The 27,591-nt window shown below is 37.5% G+C and overlaps 2 protein-coding genes across 11 annotated transcripts in view; one reads left to right on the forward strand and one right to left on the reverse strand.

Annotated features, from left to right (window-relative positions):
* CAB39L (calcium binding protein 39 like) overlaps window positions 1-14,186 on the reverse strand; it is a 146,944-nt gene extending 132,758 nt beyond the window's left edge. For 3 of the 6 annotated variants that reach the window (XM_036250116.1, XM_036250117.1, XM_036250114.1), the window contains exon 1: window positions 13,754-14,100. The gene's annotated coding sequence lies outside the window, so the exon portion shown is untranslated. Of the gene's footprint in view, window positions 1-13,753; window positions 14,101-14,153 lie in introns of those variants that run through there. The other 3 variants (XM_036250118.1, XM_036250115.1, XM_036250121.1) reach the window with 3 other exon arrangements.
* Window positions 14,187-14,444: 258 nt separating this feature from the next.
* Window positions 14,445-27,591, forward strand: part of SETDB2 (SET domain bifurcated histone lysine methyltransferase 2) — a 110,520-nt gene continuing 97,373 nt past the window's right edge. For 2 of the 5 annotated variants that reach the window (XM_036250335.1, XM_036250337.1), the window contains exons 1-3: window positions 14,446-14,904; window positions 20,205-20,561; window positions 25,947-25,981. In XM_036250335.1, coding sequence (XP_036106228.1) covers window positions 20,524-20,561; window positions 25,947-25,981 — 73 coding nt within the window. In that variant the 5' untranslated portion in view covers window positions 14,446-14,904; window positions 20,205-20,523. Of the gene's footprint in view, window positions 14,905-20,204; window positions 20,562-25,946; window positions 25,982-27,591 lie in introns of all 5 variants that reach the window. The other 3 variants (XM_036250336.1, XM_036250338.1, XM_036250339.1) reach the window with 3 other exon arrangements.

The following is a 27,591-nucleotide window of genomic DNA, read 5'->3' on the forward strand; positions in this document are numbered from 1 at the left end:
AGTTGTATGGGTGGCAACCACTCGATGTCTCTCTCTCACATTGATGTTTCTCTCTCTCTCTTCCTCCATCTCTCCCTCCCACTCTATATCTCAAGATAAAATGCAAAAATATCCTTGGGTGAGGATAAATAAATAAAATAAAAGATTTTTTAAATTGTTGACAGTATTATAGATGTCCCCCACCCAAGAACTACGTCATACTATTATTTGTGTCCATGGGCTATGCATATATGCATATATGTTCTTTGGTTAATTTCTTCCTGCCCCCACCCCACCCCAGATCTGTCATTCTATTCTATGCATCCAAGTCTCTGGACCTATTTTGTTCATCAGTTTATTTTGTTCATTAGATTCCACATATAAGTGAGATCATGTGATATTTGTCCTTCTCTAACTGGTTTATTTCACTTAGCATACTAATCTCCAGGTCCTCCACGCTGTTGCAAAGGGAAAGAGCTCATTCTTTTTTATATAGTTGCATAGTAGTCCATTGTGTAAATGTACCACAGCTCTTACTTATCTACTAATGGCACTTGGGCTGTTTCCAAAGCTTACCTATTATAAATAGCACTGCTATGAACATAGGGGTGAATATATTCTTTCTGATTGATATTTCAGAATTCTTAGGATATATTCCCAAAAGTGGGATCACAGGGTGAAATGGCAATTCCATTTTTAATTTTTTGAGGAAATTCCATCTGTTTTCCACAGTGGCTACACCAGTCTGCATTCCCAACAGCAGTGTATAAGGTTCCCTTTTTTACACATCCTTGTCAGCACTTGTTGTTTATTGATTTACTGTTAGTCTTCATTCTGGCAGGTGTGAGGTGATAACTCATTGTAGTTTTAATTTGCATCTCTCTGATGATTAGTGACGCTGAGTATTTTTTCATATGTTTCTTGGCCATCTGTATGTTCTCTTTGGAGAAGTGTCTATTCAGGTCCTTTGCCCATTTTTTAATTGGACTGTCTTCCTGGTGTTCAGGTGTATGAGTTCTTTGCATATTTTGGAAATTGACACCTTATCAGATGTATCATTGGCAAATATGTTCTCCCATACACTGGGTTCCCTTTTCATTTTGTTGGGGTTTCTTTTGCTGTGCAGCTTTTTAATTTGATATAGTCCCACTTGTTTATTTTTCCTTTGTTTCTCTTTCCCTAGATTGTATCAGTGAAAATACTGCTACGTAAGTAACATGCCTGAGATTTTACTGTCAATGTTTTCTACTAGGATTTTTATGGTTTTGTGACTTACATTTAAGTCTTTTATCCATTTTGAGTTTATTCTTATAAGATTTTTTTCCCTTCATTTTATTTTCTGAGTTCAATAAATTCACTTTTCATATCTTCCTCTTTTTGTGAACTTTTGGGGATTCTAAATATGTATATGAGACTTTGTCTATGAAAATATTTGTTTAAGGATATTTATTTTGGGTCAGAGTATTGTTCTATAGTTTTCTTTAGCTCTGTAATTGAATGTTTTGGGGAGGACTTCAACTGCAGTATTTTGACTCTCATTTTATGTTTCCTACTTACAGTAACTTCACATGGATATTGTATACCATTTTCTGTTCATTTTGAGTGTTTTATTTTCCTAAACCACATAACAACAGTACATAAACAAGAGTGAGGGGTATGGAAGAATTAGTGGACTTTTTAGTTCAACAGTGCCTTCTGCTGGTATGATAAAGAACACTTTTTTTTTTTTTTTATCCTCACCTGAGGACATTTTCCCATTTTTTTGTTCAGACAGAGTGGGAGGGAGGGAGGGAGGGAGGGAGGGAGGGAGGGAGGGAGAGAGGGAGAGAGAGGGAGAGAGAGATAGAGAGAGAGAGAGAGAAACATCGACGTGAAAGGGTCACATTGAGTGGCTGCCACCCGCACCACAACCAGGGCTGGGGACAAACTGCAACTGAGGTACGCACCCTTAGCAGGAACCAAACCTGGGTCTCTCTGGACCACAGGCCAACACTCTAACTGCTGAGCCAAACCGGCCAGGGCATAAAGAACACTTTTTAAAATCAATGACTCCTTTTGAGGGGGAGAATAATCTATCTTCTATTCTGTTTCTCCAAGATCCTTAATTTCTACTACCTCTTCTTTCTCTTTACCACCAAGCCTTCAGATAAATGTTGCCCCTTCCAAGTCATCTTCTTTTCCCAGGAGCAGTGCCGTTCTGAGACTGCCTCTTTGGTCCTATGCACATTCAAGTCCTCTTCTCTGGTTGAACAGCTCTTAAACCTCTTAACATTTCCTTCTTTAGGGTGGGGTTTTCTTTTTCTAGAGTTAATCTGCATTCTATTAACCCTAGCTCCTGCTTACCTCTCCTCTGTTCTGGACAATCTCAACCTCACTTGCCACTTCAGCATAGGTTCCATAGCTGGCTCTGCTACATTTCAGTATTTATTTCCATACACACCCATAATTTGATATTATGTTAAGTAAAGGTGGTGGTGGTTTATTCTGCTCCCTTTAATACATCTGTATGGTTTGTTTTTTTTAATCCTTACTTGAGGACATTTTTGCATTTATCTTTAGATAGAGCGGAAGGGAGAGAGGGAGGGGGAGCGAGAGAGAAATAGCTATGTAAGAGAGACACAGTGAAGGGCTGCCACCCACACGACCCAACCGGGGCTGGGGACAAACTGCAACCAAGGTACATGCCCTTAGCATGAACAGAACCCGGGTCTCTCTGGACCATGGGCCGATGCTCTAAGCGCTGAGCCAAACCGGCCAGAACAATCTGTATGGTCTTTTAAAGGTGCATGGAGAGATCTGGATTTAGTTTCATCATCCTATGGGAACCTGGAGTCAGATATTTCTTTTTAAATTATTTTCTAGTTTTATTGCATTTAGTTAGAATTTTGACGTTTTAGTTTTTTGGAACTGATGTTTTCTTTGTGGTCTAATATACAATAGATTTTTATATCTGTCCCATATGCACTTAAAAAGATGTATTTTCTATTTGTAGATCAACATTGATATAAATATGCAAGAGCTACCTTACTGTTTATGTACTATGACTAACTTTTTTTGCCCACTTAACCGGACTTGTTTTGAGAGGTGTGTTAAAGCCCCCTCCTACTAGCAGGTTTCTATTTCTCCTCACATCTTTATGAAAGCTGTTGATGTGTCATTTGGTAAATAGATGTTTTTAAAAAAATCATCATTGTAAATATAGCCCTAAGCCTATAAAATGTCCTTCATCTTAGTGCTTTTTGAGCTAAATTTTGCCTTGTCTGATACCAAGATGACAAACTCTGCTTTTAAAAATCTACGTTTGGCCCTGGCCGGTTTGGCTCAGCGGTTAGAGCATCTGCCTGCGGTCCGCAGAGACCCAGGTTCGGTTCCCGCTAAGGGCACGTACCTCGGTTGCAGATTGTCCCTGGCCCTGGTTGGTCGTGCGGGTGGCAGCCACTCGATGTGTCCCTTTCACATCGATGTTTCCCTCCCTCTCTCTCTTCCTCTCTCTCCCTCCCACTCTATCTGTGCAAAAAATGGAAAAATGTCCTCGGGTGAGGATAAAATAAAAAATAAAAAAAATCTACGTTTGCCCTGGCCAGTTTGGCTCAGAGGTTGGAGCGTCGGCCTGCGGTCCAGAGAGACCCAGGTTCGGTTCCCACTAGGGGTACGTACCTCAGTTGCAGTTTGTCCCCAGTCCTGGTTGGGTCATGTGGGTGGCAACCACTAGATGTGTCCCTTTCACATTGATGTTTCTCTCTCTCTCTCTCCCTCCAACTCTATCTGAACAAAAAATGGAAAAATGTCCTCAAGATTAAAAAAAGAAAATCTGCATTTATCTGACATATCTTTGCCCTTCCCTTTATTATACTTAAGATAGCTATATCTTTTCTTTACAGTAATCATTAAGTTGAGCCCATGCACATTTATTAATGCATTTGGTATTCTTGGTATTGTGATAATGTTTCATGTCCTATTTATTTTTTGTCTGTGTACACACAAATACATATAAAGAATGTGTGTATATCACTATGTGGTCTATTTTATTTGCTTTTTTAGGGAAGGTTTCTTTTATTATTTAGTTTTTGTATATTTTGCTCTTGGGGTTAATTCTACAGTAACATCTTTATATAACACTGTTCATTCCCTTCCCCTCCTAAGATAGAATTAGTTCCCTGCAGTTAGCAATAACAAAATTAGTAATTTTCTCTTCCCTTCCTTCTCCCCCACTACCTACTTTTGATGACTGGTATTGCTTTTATTGGTGTTTTATCTTATATATCAAAGTATGTATACTTATAGTATTTTTAAACTTCCATTAGTCAGTTTCAAGTGATACCCTTTCCCTCACACCTCTTTTTTTTTTTACTTTTTTTTCTTTATTGGTTTTTAGAGAGAGGAAGGGAGGAGAAAGAGTTAGAAACACCGATGAGAAAGATCAATGATTGGCCACTTCCTGCATGCCCCCACTGGGGATTGGGCCCACAACTTGGGCATGTGCTCTGACCGGAAATCGAACTGGCGACTTCTTGGTGCATGGGTCGATGCTCAACTAGTGAGTCACACCGGCCAGGCCCTCACACCTAATTCTTAAGAGGCAAACAACCACCTTATTCTACTTTTCATTCACTCTCCCCTTCCCCTCCCATTTTTTTGTGGGTTATATTATTTCTACATTGTCAGACTACATAACATTTTCATACTTTCTATCATCATTTCTATCTTTTAATCTCAGTGCTATGAAAAACATGTTCAATGATCACCACTTGACCTAATGTTGAATATTCTTAAATCATTTCTTGGTTGTCTGAAATTTGTTCTCTAGTATATTCATAGAAACAATATTCCTTGAGTTGTTTCATGTTTATACATATTTGTTGACATTCTGAATTCTTGAAAGATAGCTGGTAAAATAGAAAATATTTTCTTGAATATTTAAAAAATATTGCTTTATTATCTGGCATAAAATCTTGCTGCCAAAAATCTAATCCAATCTGATTTTCATTACCAGTTGAATTGGGCTTTTTCCCCCCATGCATGCAAAAAGATGTTTGTGTGTTTTGAAAATTTATAAATCCAGCAAATGTATAAAAATACATCTCAGTGTTAACTGCTCTGGGTTGAATTTTCCAGATTCAGTATCTTTCAACATGTATAGATTTAAACATTCTCTAATATCAAGTGTTCTTGAATTACAATTCTAATAGCTGTTGTATCCCATTACTTTGGTTTACATTGTCTTAAATAGTTTTTAAATAGTTTATTGATTTTTAGAGAGGTGGGGAGAGAGAAACATCAATGTGAGAGCACAACATTGATTGGCTGCCTCCTGCATGTCCCCCACTGGGGATGGATCCTGCAACTAAGGCATGTGCCCTGACTAAGAATCAAACCGGCAACCCTTTGGTGTATGTGGTGATACTCAACCAACTAAACCACAGTACCCAGAGTTGGTTTACATTTTTTTAGTGTTAAACAACATAAAACTTGTCCTTTTAAATATTTTTAAGTATACGATCCAGTGGCATTAAGTATATTCACAATGTTATGTAAGCATTACCACTGTGATTTGATTTACATTTGGGGAACTAATACATATATTTTGGCTCTTTTGCCTATCTTGTCACTTTTTCTTTACTCCATTTAAAACATTTTTATGTTTTTCTTCAATTTTGTCTCTTCTATTCTCCATTTCTCTTACTGTGTTTCTGATTTGCATTCACTCATTTTTTTAATTAATCCTCACCTAAGGATATTTTTTCCATTGATTTTCAGAATGGAAGGGAGGGAGAGAAAGAAACATCACTGTGAGACATAAATTGGTTGCCTACCACATGTGCCCTGATTAGGGCCAGGACTGAACCTGCAACCCAGTTATGTGCCCTTGACTGAGAATCAAACCCATGACCATTTGGTGTGTGGGCTAACACTCTAACCACTGAGCCACACCAGCCAGGGTTCTTCTTTTCTTTCTAATTTCGTCATCACTTTTTCCTCATTCTTTGAGTTGTCAGCTGTCATTTCACATCCTTCTATGGCCTAGTCATGTCATTTCTGAGCTCCTTTAATTTCTGATTTGCGTAGTTCCTCAAAGATTTCATCTTTCCCTTAATTTCTCTTGGCTTATTTTGAAATAGATTACCATTTTCATGTTTTATGGTCACATTTTTTGGTGCGTTTTCATTATATAATGGCTCATTTTAAGATTTTTCTTATAACTTAGTATATAGTTATATCACAGTCCCTTTCCCCATACACTTGTGTGTGATCCTGAACTAAGAGGTTCATTTCTGTGGTATGTATGGACATACTTTACTTTTTAGATATCCTTTCCTCAGTTGAGACATTTGGGATATTTCCAGTTTTGGGTGATTATAAATACAATGGCTATAAATATTTGTAGAGAAGTGATTATAGGTTTTTCATTTCACGTTTTATGAGAAAAGCATATAAAGTAGTGACATCTCATTATGATTTCAAATGCAAAGTGAAATCATGAGAGGCCACTCTACATATCTTATATAATGCCTAAATAAAATAAAAACACACAAAATAAATTGATGATGTCAACTGCTGGCCAAAAAGGGAAGCTAATGGAGCTCTCATATTTTGCTGGTAAAATCCAACCTAGGAGTGGGATTGCTAGGTAATATAAGGGTATGTTTGATTTTCTTTTAAATCCTCACATAAGGATATGTTTCCATTGATTTTAGAGAGAGCGAGAGAAAGGGAGGGAGAGAAATATTGATCACTGGCTCTGGAACGCATCCTGACCATGGATTGAACCTGCAACCCAGGTATGTGCCTTGACTGGAAATCAAACCCATAACCTTTCTGTGTCTCAACCAACTAAGCCACACCAGCCAGGGCAGGGTATGTTTGATTTATAAGAAATTATCAAACCGTTTTTCAAATGGCTGTGGTATTTACATTCCCACCAGCAAGATCTGAATCCCATTTCTTTGTATCCTTCCCACCACCTGGTATTTTTTCTTTCTGAACATTCAAAGAGAGTATAGTGTTATCTTTTTTTTTTTTAATCCTCACCTGAGGACATTTTTCCATTTTTTTTTTTTTGTTCAGGTAGAGTGGGAGGGAGAGAGAGGAACAGAGAGAGAGAGAGAAACATCGATGTGAAAGGAACACATCGAGTGGCTGCCACCCGCACAACCCACCAGGGCCGGGGACAAACTGCAACCGACGTACGTGCCCTTAGCGGGAACCGAACCCGGGTCTCTCAGGACCGCAGGCCGATGCTCTAACCGCTGAGCCAAACCGGCCAGGGCTATAGTGTTATCTTCATTGTGGTTTTTTTTTTAATGTGATTTTTTTTTTTTTTATCCTCACCCGAGGATATTTTTCCATTTTTTGTACAGATAGAGTGGGAGGGAGAGAGAGGAAGGGAGAGAGAGAGAAACATCGACGTGAAGGGACACATCGAGTGGCTGCCACCCGCATGACCAACCAGGGCCAGGGACAAACTGCAACCGAAGTACGTGCCCTTAGCGGGAACCGAACCCGGATCTCTCCGGACCGCAGGCCGACGCTCTAACCGCTGAGCCAAACTGGCCAGGGCTTCATTGTGGTTTTAATTGGCTTTTCTTCAATGACTATTCTATACTTTTCTCATGTAACACAAAATGGTTACCACTTTCCTATGTCATTAAATAGCCTATATCATGAAACACCATTTGAAAAATATTTCTTTTAAAAGGTTGAAATATAGTCTATCATGAAATTTAGCCTATCATGGTGTACAATATTTTATAAAACCATTCTACCACTGGGGATTTTTTATTTCTAATTTTTCACTAGTATGAACTTACACTGTGATCATAAAGCTCTGACTTCATCTTTATTTCCACAGATGAAAGTTTCCTAGAAAGGGTCAAAGAGTACTTACATGTTTGTCTCTTGATGTATGACAAATTGCTTTGTTTAAATATTTATTTAATTACAAGCTAAATATTTTTAATGTAAGCCATTTGTCTTCTTCTGTGATCAAGAGTTCATATCCTTTGCTCATTTTCTGTCAAGGTATTAATGTTTTTATTTGTTGATTTCCAAGAGATGAATATATTTCTCCAAAGACAGAAGACACTTCACGTATAAAGCAAGGTAGACCTATCTCTGACCTCCCCACACAATTCTTTATTATATTTAAAATATGAAATATGCCTGGCCGGTGTGGCTCAGTGGTTGAATGTCGACCCATGCAACAAGAGGTTGCCGGTTCAATTCCTGGTCAGGGCACATGCCCAGGCTGTGGGCTCAATTCCCAGTGGGGGGCATGCGGGAGGTGGCCCATCGATGTTCTCTCTCATCAATATTTCTACTTCTCTCTCCCTCTCCCTTCCCCTCTCTCTAAACTCAGTAAAGAAAAATATTTTTAAAAATAATAAATAAAATATGAAATATACTTCAAATGAGCACACACATCCATTATTAACTGCATCCAAACATGTGTTCGCCACACTCAAGGACTCTTGCTTTCCAAGGAGTTACTTTGTTTCTCACAAAGTAACATAAAATGTGTATAAAATGAAAAATTTGAGTATAGGGTAAGAGGAGATTATCATTGAATAAAACCTGTCTATACTTTAACAGAAAGGAAGTTGAGCTAGGCATCGATTTGTGGCAGTCATAACCATTTTTACAGACAGAAAGGTTATATACAGAGTAGTCCCTGGGTCTGCAAGTGATAATAGAGGCCACAAGCATAACATTTCAGGATCACAAGCTACCAATCTTATTCCTCCCAAATACAAGTGTAGAAATCTAACAGAACCATTACAAAATTATGAATTGTAACGGAAATAATGGACTTGTCCCTGGCCAGTGTGGTTCAGTTGGTTGGAGCATCATCCCATGCACCGAAGCGTCGATGGTTCAATTCCTGGTCAGGGCATATACTTAGGTTGAGGGTTTGATCCCCAGTCAGGTAGTGTAACAGAGGCAACTGATATATGTTTCTCTCTCACATCAATGTTTCTTCACTCTCTCTGTCCCTTCCTCTAAGATCAATAAAAAGGCATATCCTCGGGTGATGATTTAAAAAAAAAATCATGGAATTACTTAAAACACATAGAAAATAAAAATCCTACTCCTCCTACCACTTACAAATATTCTGTGTACCCTACCACCATACATTTTAACTTTTAATGTAAGCATGTGGCATATAATGGCAGGAAATTAAGCAGCCATCATGGTCCACAACATGGAGCTGCATGATGAGGATGGTGCAGCAACGAGCTACAGGGAACTTAGGTCCCTGGCAACTTTTTGTAGCAAAGCTACCTCATCAGTTCATTCTTTTTCACAGGTAAGTAATAAACTTAAATAATTTTTTTTAATTTACTCACCCACAGCAGCCAAACTTAAATTTTCACATTGAGGAATATGAGCTTTGTCAATAATACAATGTCATACAAGTGTTTGGTTTTGTTTTTTGTTAATCCTTACCCAAGGACATTTTTCCATTGATTTTTAGAGAGAGGGAGAGGGAGGAAGAGAGAGAAACATCAGTGTGAGACAGACACATTGATTGGCTGTCCCCGTATGACCCTGACCCAGACTGGAGATCGAACTTGCAACCCAGGTGCATGCCCTTGACCAGAATAGAACCTGAGATCCTTCAGTAAGAGGGCAGATACTCTAACCTCTGAGCCAAACCAGCCAGCGCTGTTTTTATTTTATTTTTTTAATGCATTTGAAAGAGGAAGGGAGAGAGACATCAACGTGAGAGAGGAACATCTATCGGCTGCCTTCCAACTGGGGATCCAACCTACAACCTGGTATGTCCCCTGACCAGAATCAAACCCGTGCCACCTTTTGGTGTACCACATGACACTAACCAACTGTGCCACACTAGCCAGATCTCATATTAAGTGTTTTTAAGAAAAAGTAAAAGGGCTAAATTAGGGCAGTAGCAATGAGTAGAAAATTGAAAAGAAAAGCGTTTTGAAGGTTGAAGCAACAGATTATACAGTTGGGCAAAAGGGAGAATTGCAAGTTAAATATGAGCCACTTAATTAAGATAGAAGGAGAGTTGTATACAAACTGAGTTGATTTAACTGACCAAAGGATTTGAGTAATGTGTGTTAAGCACTTAAGAGAGAAGAATTTAAAGTAGAATTACAGCTCATTTACACAAAGATGTAAGTTTAAGTAGCTGGAATAATTGAGGTCACAAAGGGAGAAGTCATAGTAAAGGCAATCTTTTAGTGTTTCAATTCCTCCATCTTTTAAAAAAAGCTATGTATATAATAGTACTCTAAATGTTTCTCCTTTAAGTGAAATAATCTCAAAGTCCTACACGTTCATCTCACAAGCATTTTCAGCAATTAAGAGACATTGTTGGATTCAGGAATTAAATTTCATTGATCAGCTGAACAGCACAAACTGCAGTGGTCATTTTTACTTTTACATTGTTTTAAATCATTTTAAATTTTTAGTCAGATTGTTTTATTTGTCCCCATAATGGATTGTACTGGTTTAAAAACCAGAAACATGAGCCCTGGCCAGTTTGGCTCAGCGGTTAGAGCGTTGGCCTGCGGTCCGGAGAGACCCGGGTTCAGTTCCCGCTAAGGGCATGTACCTCGGTTGCAGTTTGTCCCCAGCCCTGGTTGGTCGTGCGGGTGGCAGCCACTCGATGTGTCCCTTTCACATCGATGTTTTTCTCTCTCTCTCTCTCTCTCTTCCTCTCTCTCCTTCCCACTCTATCTGTACAAAAAATGGAAAAATGTCCTCGGGTGAGGATTAAAAAAAAAAAAAAAATTATTAAAAAAAACACCAGAAACGTGATAGAAAAATGCACAAAATTGCCCTGGCCAGTTGGCCTGTGGACTGGACAGTCCCGGATTCAGTTCCCGTTAAGGTTGCAGTTTGTTCCTGGCCCTGATTGGGGTCATGTGGATGGCAACCACTCGGCATGTCTCTCTCACATCGATGTTTCTCTGTCTCTCCCCCCGCCCACTCTATCTGAAGATAAATGCAAAAAAGACCTCGAGTGAGGATAAAAAAAAAAAAAAAAAAAAAGCACAAAATTAATGAGGAAAAGAAATATTTCTGAAAATTAATCTCAAAAATGTTCCCTAAAAGTGAAATTTATATGATCAATACTTGCTCTGGCTGGCATCGTCCTGCACACCAGAAGGTGGCAGGTTCAGTTCTGGTAAGGGCACACACCCAAGGTCGGAACGAGTAGGGAAGGCAACCTCTCTCAAATCAATAAAAACATATTCTCAGGTGAAGATTTAAGTATAAATATATATATATATATATATATGAATGATCAAAACTCTTACAAAGCACAGCAAGGTATTTCTAGACTTCGAAAATAATTTTTAAAATAATTATTATTTGTAGTTTGGCTTTTCAGTTACTGAGGGGGGAAACATGTAACACTGTAAATGCGATTTTGAATAAAAAAGTACTCTAAAATCTTTGCTCACAAAATCATTCAGATTTTTAAAGTACCAAATATAAGAATTCCAAACAGATTCTGAGAGCAGTTTTTATTGATTTTTATGCTGATTTAGATACATTTTAATTTACACTATGTCGCAAAACACATTCATTTAAAAAGTGTTATCAAATTGTTTTTATAATTATACAGCATGCATCACTTGGTAACAGAAAAGAATCTAAATGTGTTTATATTATGAGATTGCAATGAAAAGTAATCTCTAACATATCAATTGTTAAATCATTTTCACTTAAGTCACTTAATATTGTTCATGCAAAAGTGATAATTTAAAAATGTCTAAGAATCTTCAGATTATGTTATTAAGTCTAGAGAACTGAATTCCTGAATGAAAAATCTGAAGATACTTACCTAATTATTTTAAAATTACTTATCTGGCCCTGGCCGGTTTGGCTCAGTGTTTAGAGCGTTGGCCCTCGGATTGAAAGGTCTCAGGTTCAATTCCTGGTCAAGGGCTCATATCTTGGTTGCAGGTTCCATCTCTGGCCCTGGTCAGGGTCATGGGGGAGGCAACCAATCAATGTATATCTCTTATATGAATGTTTATTTCTCTCTCTCTCTCCTTTCTACTCTAAAAATCAGTGGAAATGTATCCTTGGGTACGGCTTAAAAAACTTTTAAGCCACACCCAAGGATATTTTTGCATTTATCTTCAGATAGAGCGGGAGGAAGAGAGAAAGGAAGAGAGAGAAAGAAACATCGATGTGAGAGAGACATCAACTAGTTGCCACCCATACAACCCCAACTGGGGCCAGGGACATGCAACTGAGGTATGTGCCCTTAGTGGGAATCGAACCCAGGACTCTCTGGTCCGCAGGCCGACACTCTAACAGCTGAGCCAAACTGGCCAGAGCAAAAAAAATGTTTTAAATAAATAAAGTAAAATTACTTATCTGTTTAAAATTATAGAACATACTTATGCAATATAGTAAATTTGAAGTTGAAGCATTTTGACTTTAAGTTGTTTTAAAAAAACTAGAAAAGTAATAAATTTTCTCTAGCAAAAGAGATCTAAGACACTGATAATTTTGGTATTCATTTACCGAGAATGTATGCTTTCAAGAAAAAAATGGCAAATAGAGCATTATCACTTTAGGGCTCATCTTCATTATCTAATTTTCTGTATAGTTTATAACAGACTTCACAAAAAGAATATGAACCTATCCTTAATATTATTTTATGTGTATAAACTGGAAGCAACAAATATAGTTCAAACAAACTGAATGTCAAGTTTTCTAGAAAACCTGTGCTTCTTAACCACCAATTTCTAACATGTACCTTAGACATCAATTCAACACTGAAGTATTGATACTTGAGGCCATGTCTGGGTAGCTCAGTTGGTTAGAACATCCTTTAATATGCCAAGGTTGCAGGTTCGATCTCCAATCAGGGCACATACAAGAATCAACCAATGAATTCATAAATAAATGGAACAACAAATCGATATTTCTCTCTCTCCCTTCCTCTCTCTCTCTCAAATCACTAAGTGAAAAAATAAAACAAAAAAATTAAATTGATACTTGAACCCTTGCAATTTATATTTTATAAGACTCGTGAATTAGAAAGCAAAATTTTAAAGAAAATACTTAAATGTTCAATTATTTTACTGTTGTTTTCTTTGGTATTCCTGCAACAAAATACATGGTTCTGATGTTGACTCTGCCAGGTTATCAGTTAACCTTGAATAATTGAACACTAAACTCAAGGCAGTAAGATGAATATCTTTGCTTTCTTCTCATGCATGTCAAAACTGCGAAAGTTAATCACAAAATATTAGTCTTTTATTGACTAGGCTTTTGGATCTGATAACATTTCCCCCTCAAATGAAAGACAATTCTTGCTTACTACTTCGATTTAAAAAGAGAGAGAGAGGAAGAAAAAGAGGTGCTTCTTGTCTCCTTCCTTCCAAGCAAAAAAAGAGCTCAGAAGTTGGAATACTTTCCCTTAGAAAAGCCTCCCCAAGACTCAGGACAAAGCAACCAAGCATGTCAAGGCAGACCCAGAAATTTCGACATCTTCTATAGATCAGGGAAACCAAGATTTGACAAAATTCTTCCTTCACTTCCACTGTTTCTTACAAAGGCCAGCACTTTCCAGCTTTTAAAAAAGACCACTGCAGGAACGTTGGCCGCACACTAATGAACAAAACTGCCCAAACGCAGTACCTGACGCCCTAGTCAAAGGATAACTACGGAGAAGGACAAACACTTGAGCAGCGGCTCCTTCGCCACCAACTGAAATAAAGACATCTCTTTCGAACCCGAGCCTCACGGTGAGGTAGTCCCCTCTCCCCCTTTCATTGATTACCAGCCTTCTTCCTTTCTGAACCAGGCAGTCCATCAGCCAACTTCCTTTATCAGTAAAGGTTGATGGTCAGAATCTTTCCGAGACAATGACGACTGGAATAGCTCCCTGGAATTTAAGGAATCAATTTTAAGGCATCACAGGCCCCTCCAAGCCCTCACAATGACGAACAAACGGAAGCCGCCACCACCACCATTCACAGCTCCCTACACAGGGCTGAGAACTAGGCAAAGAAGACCGTTCTTTTTCAAGGAAGCGAGAAGACGCCGGATCTGTTCCCTCAGACCCCTCCTCTCCTCCACAGCTCCCTCAGGACCCCTCTACACCTTGAGCCACTAGGTGAAGTTTCAATTGCCAAGAAGCCCAGTCTCAGCCACACACAAGATGGCAGCCGAACACCTACCGGAGGAAGCAGCTGCGCCACCACTTCAGCGAAGCCGGCCTCTCGACTGCGGCTATCCCCATTGGCCCGGCGAGAGAGCGCGAGAGAACTCGAGAGCACTGTCAGCCAATCGGGAGACGGCGCGCTGCAGCGCAGCCGCCTAGCGGGCGGTACGCGCTCGGAGGCCTGAGGCGTGGGCTCAGTGGGGTGTGCAACCAATGGGCACACGGCCAGGAGGTGCCCGACTCCTCCCTTTTAGGGTTCGCGTTTGGTAGGCCTGGGTGTTACAGATTGGGCGGTCCTTCCTCCGGCCTAGGCGAGAGCTAGTAAATGGTGAAGTACTTCCCGGCCAGGGGGCACCGGGGGCCGTGGGGTGCTGGTGGCTGGGAGTTGGAGAGGGTCCGGACCCGCTGGTGAACGCAGCCTCGCCTACGGAGCGGGCGAACCGCAAGGAAAACGCAGTGGAGCCGGTGGAGCCGAGGCTCGGCTGGGGGTGGAGCCCGGACGGGTCCTCAGGCCCAGGACCTGGGAACGCTGGGGAGCCCTTGCAGACTCCCTGCTTTTCCCCACGTGCAGTCCTCGGCTGGAGAAGGGACTGCGGGCGTAGAGTTCTCATCCCCCATTTCAGTCTCTGTCTCGCTGTGTACACCTCAATGTGAGGTGATCGTAAGCACCCGCGAATCCGAGGCTTTGAAAGGGGCTGCAGGAAATGGACTGCAGCATAAAATCCAGAAGCAGAACTTGAACGTTTAACCACTGACCCATTTCTCAGGTAAGGCTACACAAGCCCTAAGTAAGTAAAATCATTTATCCACGATCACGGAGTCCTGACTCATTAGCCACAACCCAGTAAGTAATTCTCCAATGAGTAATTAAAATAAGGAACAGTATAATTAACTGTGCTCTTCGGCTTGTGGAAACCTGCAATAAGTTATGTATGTTTTAATGAATGAGGCTAAGAAAAAAGGTAACTGAGGCGGTAGAGTGGAATAAAAAAACATGAACTCTGAAACCATCCTGCCTGGTTCCTTATATTTCTGCCACTTTCACTAGAAAAACAGTCATGGTAATTTATCTGATTGTTATGCAGAATAAGAACAAGTGAAGTATTTAGAAGTGTGCTTGACACATGATTTATACTCAAATTATGTTCTTTACTGTTATAATTAAAACATAAAGAACAGAGGAAATGGTTACAGTTTCATAAGACCCTATTAAAAATGAAAAGGAACAGTAAATAGAAGTGAAACTGACTATTCTGCCAAAATGAGAGCGTGAGAAGGAGAAATAGATGAACAAATTTTAAAATCCCTGTTACACTCCAAAATATTAACATTGGTTGTCTTTGGATGGTGAGATGAGTGATTTAAATTTTCTTCTTTATGCTTTACTACGTTTTGCAAATTTCTCCACTAAATATGTTTTACTTTTGTAAGTTGTTGTTTTTAAATTTTTAGAATTTGTGAACAACATTGGTGAGAGCTTTTTTTTTTTTAAAGAATCTATTAATGAGTGTGCTTATATACTGTAGGTGGAAGTATAAATTGGTAAAACTTTTCTGGAAAGCAGTTTAGCAATATGCTGCAGAAAGCGTTAAAATGGACAATCCCTTTTTGAAAATTATATACTTTAAAATTTTAGTACACTTTTACATTTCCTTTTACAAAATTAGAACTTTACAGATGGATAATTATAACAATCCACAGCCCCCAAATTATTCCCTCTCGCCCCCGCCCATTCTTGTACCTAACAAAGACCTTTCAAGTACTTTCATTGTTGTTAATACTCACCCGAAGATATTTTTTTCCCCAATTGATTTTAAATAGAGTGGGAGGGAGGGAGGGAGGGAGAGAGAGAGAGGGAGGAACATCACTGTGAGAGAGAGAGATTGGATTGGTTGTGTCCCACAGGACCCAGACCAGGGCTGGGGATGGAACCTGCAACTCTCTGGTCACCCAGCCGACAACTGACAGCTGAGCCAAACCAGCCAGCGCTGAAGTACCCATTTTCTATTTCTTTTTCTTAATGATTGAAGGAGTTCCTTTTGTGTCCTGGATGCTGTGTATCCCATATACTTTTTAAAAAATTTCTTCAGTGTCTAATGTCTAATGGGCTATGTCCTTTTTATTGGTTACTCTTGTTAAAATATGTTACATTTTCTGTCAACTCTTTGCTTGACTTTTAACTTTTAACTTTTTTTTTTGCTGATTCCAGATTTTTCTCTTCTTTACAATTTTTAGGTCTCTTTTTATTTTACTGCCTTTAAGTATAATATTGAATATGAGCAGTGGTGGCATGTGTCCTCATCCTATGCCTTACTTTAATGAAAATGTTTCCAACGTTTCATCCTGCGTATGTTTGCTGCATGGTTTTAGTAGATAGTGTTTATCAGGTTAAAGAGTTCTCTTTTATTATTAGTTTACTAAGAGTTTGCCCTCTTCTCTCCTCCCTGCAATAGTTATTGACTCTCATTGATTTTCAAAATTTTGTTTTTCTGCATCTGAGATGATAGTTTTCTCCTCCATTTATCTGTTAACATAAAAATTTACATTGAGAAACTTTCCAGTGTTCAACTTTCTAGGTATTTCTAGGATAAACCATACATTAATGATATACTTTTAGTCTACTGATGCATATTTTTACTTACTGTTTATGCTTCTATGCCCATAAATTCTTTCGGCCTTGAGTTTCTTTATTTACATGTCAAGGTTATACTAATCTCAAACCAAAAAAACTACTATAGCTTCCCATACTTTACTGGCTCTGGAACTTTTGTATACTATAGAAATTACCTGTTCCTTGGTATCCTGGGAGAGAGAGGTGGGGATGTGTGGCATGCAGCTCTTGTAAAATCTTTAACCGTTCTCTTAAAATTTCTTTTTTTTTAATACTTGTTCCTTTAATTGGGATTTTTACTTCTTAAGCCTACTTGATATGAAGTCAATAATTTCAATCAGATAGTCATGGTGAATTGTTCTGTCAGTGTAAAATATTTGTCTCTTTTATTGGTTTTCATATTAAATTCTATTTTGTTTGATATGATTGTTTCTTGTATTTTCTGGTATGTCTTTTTTTACATTCCCTCCATTCAACTTTTCAGTGATATTTTGTATGATTTAAGTGGATCTTTTTAATTAAAAATACCATAACTAGGTTTTGCTTGGAATCCAATCTGAGAGTCTTTCTTTTAATGTAAGATTAACACTTTCACCTTTTTGCGTGGCTATTAACATATTTGGCCTTTTTCTTGTCATCTTATTTACCTTGCTTCTCTTTATATCTTTCATGCCTTATTTTTTAATTTCTCCTTTTACATTGAGGTTAGCCCGTAGTTGTCTTTGTTGTATCTGTTTTCTTTTTAGTAGATTTACATGATCAATACAGTTCTTAATTTTTTTTCTAACAAAGTCTAAATTTAATTATTATTAATATCCTCCCTATGAAGAACTTCACTTGCTTCTACTTCATTTTTTCTGATCTTGCAACACCCCCTCTCAACACCCCTCCTAATATAATTTCCCATGGTATGTCTCTAGCACTTTTGTTTTGTTAATAGCAACCATTTTTAATCTGTGTTTATTTAATATTAATGTGTTTTACTCATTTGCTCACTATTGCTCTTGTACCTCAGTACCTCCTTTTTGGTTTTTATTCATGAAGTGCTTACTTCTTTCAGAGAGACTCTGAATGTCTGTAAAATTCTCTATTTTTTTTTAATTTCAGTATTGAAAGATAGCTTGGCTGAAATAGTATTCTGAGTTCAGACTTATTTTCCTTTAACATCTGGCATTTCTGATGAGAAGTCTGATACACATTCTTTCAGATTTTTCTGGAAGCTTCTAAGACTTTTTTTATTGTTATTTTTTTAATCCTCACTTGTGGATATTTCTCTACTGATTTTTAGATAGAGGCAGAGAGAGAAAAAAACATCGATGTGAAAGTGATAGAGTGACTGGTTGCCTCCTGTATGATGCCAACCAGGGTTGGGGATCAAACCTGCAACCCAGGTATGTGCCCTTGACTGGGAATTGAACCAGCAACTTTTTTATTTTACTTTTTTTTTGAGAGAGAGAGAAATATCCATGTGAGAGAGAACCATCAATCACTGCCTCCTGCACTCCCTGTACTGGGGATTGAGCCCACAACCCAGGCATGTGCCCTGACCAGGAATCGAACCCTGCACCTCTCAGTCTATGGGACATCGCTCAATCCACTGAGCTACACCACTGGGCCAAATCTGCAACTCTTTGGTCTGAAGACTGATGTTCTAATCACTGAGAAAACCTGCCAGTGCTGTTTTCATTCTTAATATTCTGAAGCTTACCCACAGTTTGTTTAATGGTGTGTGTTAAGAATTTTATCCTGCCTCGCACTCATTGCACCCATAGTGGGCTTATGTGTTTTCCATGTCTGAGAAATTCTTGGTGTTTATTGCCTCTTCATTCTCTCTATTTTATTCCTCCTCTTATTATTTCATTGCTCTGTGTTTTGAGTGAATTATTCAACTCAATTTTCCAGATTGCTAAATCTCTCTTCATCTGAGTCTGTGCTGTTATTCAGTCATCTGTTGAGGTTATTCAACAACTGTTTTTATATTCAAGATATCTAATTGGTTATTTTTCAAAACTGTATGTTATTTCATGGATGAGGTTTCCTTCTTTTGCTCTTTGAGGATATTAAATACAATAACATTTATGTGGGGTTTTTTTTGGTTTTTTTATCCTCACCTGAGGACATTTTTGCATTTATCTTCAGATAGAGTGGGAGGGAGAGACGGAGGAAGAGAGAGAGAGAGAAAAACAACAACATGAGATACATCCAGTGGTTGCCACCCACACAACCCCAACTGGGGCCTGAGACAAACAGCAACCAAGGTACGTGCCCTTAGTGGGAACTGAACCTGGGACTCTCTGGTCTGCAGGCAGACACTCTAACCACGGAGCCGCACAAGCCGGGGCCAGTAACATTTGTTTTAAAATTATTTTCAGGTTGCTCTATTTAGTCTCTTGAATTTAAGCCCATCCGTTTGTGGGTTTGTTAAGTCTCTTTCTTGGTATAGCTTTCCTTAGCTGTTTGATGTCTCTTGATTGTGCACTCAACTCCTTTGAGGTTTTGCTCTTCCATTTGCTATGTTATGATGGTTGGCATGATCTCTACAGCTTCTCTTCTGTTTCCTTTCCCCAGAGAGGTCTCACAGACTTGGTCCATCGAGAATTCCCTTTTTGTTTTCAGCATGACTACATATTTTTAAGTTTTAAAAGATATTCTAACATTTCTGTGGGTTGGGAAGTGGGAGAAAAATTTACCATAAGTTAACTAATGTCTTGAGACTGAAAATTGTTGATCTCTTTTTGACCCATTAGTTCTACTTCTAGATGTATATCTTAAGGAAAAAACATAGATATGCATAAAGCATATTCTAGCATTTATTACTGAAGAAATTGAAAGTCTAAATGTTCAATATAGAGCTTTATTTACATTACTAATTAATAATTTAAAAATTTTTAATTATCTAAATTCTTTAGTGTATTTTAATATATGTATTATTGATCAAAGTACATTCATTATACAGTCATTTAAAAGTCATATTATAGAAAAATATTAATGACTGAGGGAAAGCACATAATATGTTTTCAATGAAAGATTATAAAAAATTATATATACTAAAATCCAGATTTTGTTTTAAAAGTATATTTACTGAAAGAGTAATAATTATTGCTGGCATTTATTTTGTTCTTTGTATGTGCCAGGGACTATTCTAAGTGTTTAAGTCTTATTCTCACTGCAACCCTATGAGGTAGTTAGCATTTATACCCATTTTTTAAAGTTTTATAATGCATTTATAAAGTGGGGATAATTTATGTTAATTAAAAATATATTAAATATGGGTGTTTCTTAATTTCTCTGTAATTTTCCTAATTTTGATATTTTATGCACTTTTCCAGTTAATATGCACTTTTTTCATAATAGTTCATGGTGTTTTAAAAGATAGAGCTATTGTTATATAACAGTCTCTTCTTATATATTTTATTCTTTATAAATATGCACCATTTTTTATTGTTTTCTTTGCAGAATGTTTTATGCGTTTATGGACCAAAAGATGGAGTTGATTTTTATTTTTATAAAGATATTGTCAGTGATCTGATACAACTGTAAATATTTAATTGATGAAGATTCGTGGACTTGTCATTATGTTGGACTAGTCATTTCTGAAAATTCTTCAACCACAATTTCTATTGAAACATTCAAGTATCAAAGAATACTGGGTTTAGAATGGTTTAATAATGTATTTTCTCTGAAGACTGCAAATTTCAGAGACCACAGCTAGATTCCAGTTATATTCTTCAATCAAAGTGATTCAGTCCTTTGATAAAGTTAACTGAAGAGTTTTATGTTTATAAACAAACCAAAAGATGGGAGAAAAAAATGGTAGGTTGAAAAACCATTATTACACTTTGTTTAAAAGTATGCAGACTACTTAAGCTAAATTGTGGAATTTTCAAGGTGTTTCATTGCATGTGCCTTTTCTGAATTCTAAGGAATTAAGGGTTTATTCTGATGTTGCCAGCAATTTCAACTGAATCTATAATTGATTGTGTATCTATAATGCTAAGTCAGTACTTTAAGGTACTTTTTAAAAATATTTACTTTTTAGCCCTGGCCAGTTTGGCTCAGCAGTTAAGAGCGTTGGCCTGCGGTCCAGAGAGACCCTGGTTTAGTTCCCGCTAAGGGCACATACCTCGGTTGCAGTTTGTCCCTGGCCCTGGTTAGGGTCATGCAGGTGGCAACCACTCGATGTGTCCCTTTCACATTGATGTTTCTCCCTCCCTCCCTCCCTCCCTCCCTCCCTCCCTCTTTTCCTCCCTCCCTTCTTCCCTCCCTCCCACTCTATCTAAACAAAAAATGGAAAAAATGTCCTTGGGTAAGGATTAAAAAAAATTAAAAATAAAAATATTTACTTTTAAGAAAACATTTAGATTCACAGAAAGCTTGAGAGGATAGTGCAGAAAGTTCCCATATTCCCTGCGCCCAGTTTTGCCTATGATTAACATCTTACATTTGGCTGATACATATGTTACAGTTAATGATACATTATTATGAACTAAGGTCCATGGTTTATTCCTATTTATTCCTATTTCCTTAGTTTTCACCTCATATCTTTTTCTGTTCCAAGATTCCACCAAGGATGCCACATTACATTAACTTGTCATTACATTACATCTCCTTAGGATCCTCTTGGATGTGACAGTTTCTCTCACTTTTTTGTTTTTGATTTTGTAGGATTTTGTATCCAGATACTTTTTAGGATATCTCTCTACTGGAATTATTGACTCTTTTTTTTTCTCCAGATTAGACTGGGATTATAAGGTTGTGGGAGGTAAAGTGCCATTTTACCACATCATATCAAGGGTATAGTTATTAGTATGGCTTCTCACTTGTTGATACTGAACTTGATCATCTGGCTGACAATTTTATCTGATTTCTCCACTATAAGTGACTTTTGTTTAAATCTCCCTTTCCCTGCTGTACTCTTTGACAAGAAATAACTGTGTGCAGCCCACAATTTATGGGGATTTGTACTCTTCTTTTAGAATAGAATATTTACATTAATTATTTGGAATTATTCTACAAGGGATAATTTGTATTCAGTCATTTATTTATATCAGTATGGAGTAATGGATGCCTATTTTATACTTTGGGTTATAATCTAGTACTGTTTTATTTTCTTATTCAAATTGTCCCAGAATTGGCCATTGGGAGCTCTTTCAGTTGGCTGTGTCCCCTTAATATGCCCCCATTAATGTAGGTGGGTTTTGGTTTGCTTCGTTTTTGTTTTTTAGTGCTTCCTTATTTTTTGGTGTTAGAAGATGCTCCAGGCTCATGTATATTTCCTGCCCCAGTCCTTGAATCAGCCCTTTCTTGAATGAGGCCTGGTTCCTTTTATTGGAAATGGTATTAGAAACCAAGATATGGGCAATAGGTATTCTCCTTGTTACTGGCGTTCTGTTGCTTTAGGCCCCCTAAGCTGACAGAGCATGGAAATATACGTGTATACTAACCTATATATACACATATCTATATGTATTTCTATATGTAAACATGTGTGTCTTTGTTAAGCTAAACACGAGTTTATATTGATGTCTCCAACTCTAGTCCATTACCACGTGGGTCATTCTTGCCTTCTCTCCTCACTTACCTGTAAACGTCCACTCCAACAAAGAATGTGGCTCCATCCACCTGTTATCCATTTACTTAATTGCTCTATTCCTGTATATAGGCATACCTTGGAGATACTGGGTGTGGGTTCCCGACAACCACAAAAAAATATCAAAGCAAGTTGTAATCTTCTTGCTGGTGGAGGGTTTTGCCTTCATTTTGTATAAAATGCAACATCTGTGTAGTACAGTAAGGCGTAGCACAGTAGAACAAGGTATGCCTGTATATGTATAGCAGTATTAGAAATGTCAATTTATTCCCAGGTGGGAAACTGCAGTGCTTGTGCACAGTTCCTGTTACTTGTAGTTGTAAAGACTTCACTTATTTCTGAAGTTACTTAGGTCAGTACCTTTTCCACCCAGCCCTTCAGTGAAGCTGTCTATACTTTTGTTGTTGTTAATACTCAAAGATATTTTTTTCCATTGATTTTTAGAGAGTGTGGAAGGGGTGTTGGGGGGAGAGATGTGAGAGAGCCACATCTATTGGTTACCTCCCGCACGCAACCTGGTAGGGACAGGGGATTGGACCTGCAACCCAGGTATGTGCCCTTGATCCTTCGGTGAACAGGCTGATGCTGTCTATACATTTTTAATACAGTTAGATGCTCTTGTCATAGTCTGCATTCATTCTTTCCTAGGATCCCTTACCTCTTAAATGATATTTTAAAATTTGTATACATTAAGGTTTACTCTTTGTATTTTAAAATTCTTTGGGTTTTGATAAATGCATAATGTATCTACTATTATAGTATTGTACAGAATAGTTTTAATGCTTTTTAATGTACTTATAATATATGGATTGTTATACAAATCATATAGTACTGATTTCACTGAACTGTTATCTAGGCCAGTGGTTCTTAAACTTTTTTTTTACTCTCAGGACTACTTTATACTCTTAATAGTATTTAAAATGCTTAACTGCTTTTGCTTATGTGGATAATACATGTTCATATTTACCGTATTAGAAATTAAACTGAGAAGCTTCAAAATGGTAATTGAGTCCTGCCCTGGTGGCTCAGTTTTTGGAACATCATCCCGTACACCAAAAGTATGCAGGTTTGATTCCCATCAAGGCACATACCTAGGTTGCCAGTTTGATCCCAGGCCAGGGTGTGTGTGAGGCAAGCGACAGATGTTTCTCTCTCACGTCAATGTTTCTCTTTCTCCCTGCTTCGCTCTCTAAAATCAATTTTTTTAAAAGAACATGTCCTCGGTGAGGATTTTTTTTAAAAATCCACTGCCTCATTTAAATCTAATTATATTTTTATGAGAAATAACTATTTTCTAAAACAAAAATTAGTGAGAACATTGTTTTACATTTTCATAGATCTTTAATAGTTGGCTTAATACAAGAGATTCTCATGTCTACTTCTGCATTCAATCTGTTGGGATATGTTGCTTTGGCTAAAATGTATGAAGAAAATGAAACTTCACACAGACAAGAAATTGGAAAAGGGAAGAATATTTTAATAGCATTTTAGATAATTGTCGATATTTTTTGTTTGTGTTTTAAATATGTTTTTATTGATTTTAGAGAGAGGAAGAGGGGAGAGAAAGAAAGAGAAACATGGATGTGAGAGAGAAACATCGACCTGTTGCCTCTGCACATCCCCTGATCAAGGACCAAACCCACAACCTGGGAAGTGTCCTGACCAAAAATCAAACCAGTGTAACCTTTCAGGGCACCGGACAACACTCAACCAACTGAGTCACACTGACCAGGGCTGGGTATTTTTCTCTGATACAGCTTTAGAATTCAACAAGTAATCATTTCTTCAGGGTTAGTTATAGTATGGTATCAGTGAGTTTTTTTACAGTCTGTTATATTAAAATTCATTGGTCTTTTACACATGTATGATTTTATAACATCATGCATTGTCCACTTGAATAGGTCTTTTACACATGTATGATTTTATAACATCATGCATTGTCCATTTGAAAAATATTGGTTCAGTGCATAATGCAGATTTTTCCAAATGTTGACATATTTCATCATATACTATTAAAAAATCACATTTGATGCCCTGGCCAGTTTGGCTCAGCAGTTAGAATGTCAGCCCGTGGACCAGAGAGACCCAGGTTTGGTTCTGTTCCCGCTAAGGACATGTACCTCGGTTGCAGTTTGTCTCCAGCCCTGGTTGGGGTTGTACGGGTGGCAACCAGTTGGTGTGTCTCTCTCACATTGATGTTTCTCTCTCTCTCTCTCTCCCTCCCTCCCTCCCTGCCTCCCTCCCTCCCTCCTGCTCTATCTGAAGATGAATGCAAAAATGTCCTTGGATGAGGATAAAAAAAAAAATCACATTTGTTAATATTGCTACCAATCTCATCACAAAGTCATTAATTATTGAGAAGTTGTCAAGCTTACCAGGGCAGATGCAAGGTTTCCAAATTAAAAATTTACCTTGGTAGTTACCAGCAAAAATGCTGTCAGTTTTGTCCTTCAAGTGATAGTCTCACTCTGTTCATTTTTCAAGAAAATGTATGCTAAACACCCAAGTCTGAAAAACCATAATTGTTATTATTGTGTGTTTTTTTTTAATGAAAAAGGATTTTCTTTGGGGGGAAAAACAAAGCCCCTAATTTGGCTTACAATTCAAGCAGTCTTACTAGTGCTTTTTCTTGAGCCATTGTACTGTGCTAATCAAGAACATTCTTAAAGTTGAAATTGATGGTGAAGAATACAGTGACTTACTGGTAGTTGGTACCCCTGCCTTGATTCATGATAAGACACTGACACTTGTATTCGCTAGTGTTTTTGTACCATCAATGCCAATATAGAATAAAAAAAGGCAAATAATATCTTAGTATTATTGAAAAAATAGTTTGACCTAGCATATTCTCTGAAAGGGTTTAGGGACCCTTAAGAGGTCATAGACCACACTTTGCTGATTGATCACAGACTCAAAGATGTCTTAGAGGTCCTAAAGCGCCTCAAAGGAGATAGAGAAATATAACTTTTTAAAGAAATGTATATATTTCTGTGTATGTAGGTCATTATCAGTGTACTTGTTAAGTACACCATATATATCTAGTAAATGAATTCAAATTGGTTTGATTCATGAGCATTGCATATTTAAAAAGATGTTTGATCTCAAGTGAGATTGGGAGACATAGTGTATATAATGTACAAAACTGCTATACTTCTTGCTTCATGATTGTGTTCTTGTAATAAGTAATCATATGTAGCTAATAAGGGAGCAAGTTTAGAGAGACAGTAGTTGTCAGATAGTACTCTTCATTTTGGAGGCAAGTAGGAGCAATGTTAGTATACTAATTAGATTTTCAACCCAAATACCTGTATTCCTTATAACTGTCTTCTAGTGAAATATTCTGAAATATTTGCAGTTTTAGAGTATAACTCTCAGCATACATGTAATGTGCAAAGAAGTAAAGGAACAAGAAACTAAAATTGTTCACATTGTAGTAACAATCTATACAGTCCACAGTTTAAATGAAAGTCAGTCAAATATTTCTTCTGATGATACTACTCATTTAGTCTCTTTGTTCAAAAAAGTTATTAACTGAATCTCTTAATCTTGTTTATCAGATAGGTTGCTTACCTCTTTTCTTAATATTACTGTGGTTAAATTTTCCATAGCAAGAAGATGAAGAAAAATGATCAAGAAGGAGGAGGTGAGGAACAAGAGCAATTGAAATATGAAAAGTTAACCTAACAGTATAAGATAGTAAGGATATCATAAGGAACAATATATTAAAATCCCAGAACAAATAAATATGATTACTTAGTTACATTTATTTATTCATTCTTCAAGCAGATAGTTTCAGTATTTTCTGATTGACTTTATTTTCTTAAATTATATTGCCAGTGTCCTCTTTATTAATCCAGTCCAAGACTAAGCATTTTCCCTGTTTACTTTTTATTTATTTATTTATTTATTTATTTAATCCTCACCCGAGGACATTTTTCTATTTTTTGTTCAGGTAGAGTGGGAGGGGGAGAGAGGAAGAGAGAGAGAAACATCGATGTGAAAGGGACACATCGAGTGGCTGCCACCCACACGACCAACCAGGGCTGGGGACAAACTGCAACCGAGGTACATGTCCTTAGCGGAAACTGAACCCCGGTCTCTCGGGACTGCAGGCCGACGCTCTAACCGCTGAGCCAAACCGGCCAGGGCCCTGTTTACTTTTTAAATAATTTGTTGTTAAGTACGTCCTGTTGGAATAATTTGGTATCATGTATTGACATTTCTAACAGTTTTAAATGATAGTCACTGAAAAACAAAAATTAATTTAAGTCCTGATTGATGTCTTTTAGCATCACTGCTGTTTTCTCAAGCCAGGAGTTATATATGATCCAGAGGATTATAGTGCTACAAAAAGCTATTTCTAAATATCTTTCAAAATCCTTCCTGTCTAGATATCTACCTCAAATAAAGATAAATCCCTAGTATGAAGTATTGAATCATATCCATGAAAAAACATGGTAACAGTAATCAATCAAGTGCTTTTGCAAATGGTTTTGCCTAAAAGCAGTAAGTTTTGTTGGTTATCTGTCAGTGAAAAACGTAATGATTTTAAAGATTCTGAGAAAGCCTTGCTTCACAAAACCTTTCTCCACTTAGCTGAATGATGTCTAAAATTCCACAGTTAAAGATTACTTTCTTTTGTCTAAGACTGTATTCCCTGTTAAATTATATATAGTAATTTCTTGCTGTCATGTACATCAACTTTGAAAAAGATGTTATTATTCCTATTTTACAGATATGATCACACAGCTAATTAAGTGGCAGTGTTGGGATTCAAACCCACATACATCTGAATTCCAAAGCACAGACTGTTAATCACTCTTATTCTTCCATTGATTTCTAAGATGCTACTTCTACCTGTTTGTTTCTCAGTCTCCGTGATTTCTTTTTCTTGTACTCATCCCTTACATGTTGGTTTTCTACAGAAGACCCTCTTCTCATTCTCTACACGTTCTCCTTAATCATATCTACTCTGTGGCTTCAGCAAGCAGTTGCATGCTATTGACTCCAAAGTTTGTCTATCTGGACCAGATCTTACTGTAGGGCCCATGTTATCCATTTTACTCACCCTACTTGAATTTTTCATATGTGCTTCTACCTTTATTTCCTATCTCAATGAGTACCATTAATATACATATGGTTGCCTAACTCAGAGACTTATAAAACATTCTTGACTCTTCCCTTTTTTCTCTGCCAAATGAGTGATAAAAGAAACAAATCTGATCACATTATAAGATGCTTAAACCTCCCTGT

The sequence above is a fragment of the Molossus molossus genome, unplaced genomic scaffold, assembly GCF_014108415.1.
Source record: "Molossus molossus isolate mMolMol1 unplaced genomic scaffold, mMolMol1.p scaffold_m16_p_9, whole genome shotgun sequence".
Taxonomy (NCBI): domain Eukaryota; kingdom Metazoa; phylum Chordata; class Mammalia; order Chiroptera; family Molossidae; genus Molossus; species Molossus molossus.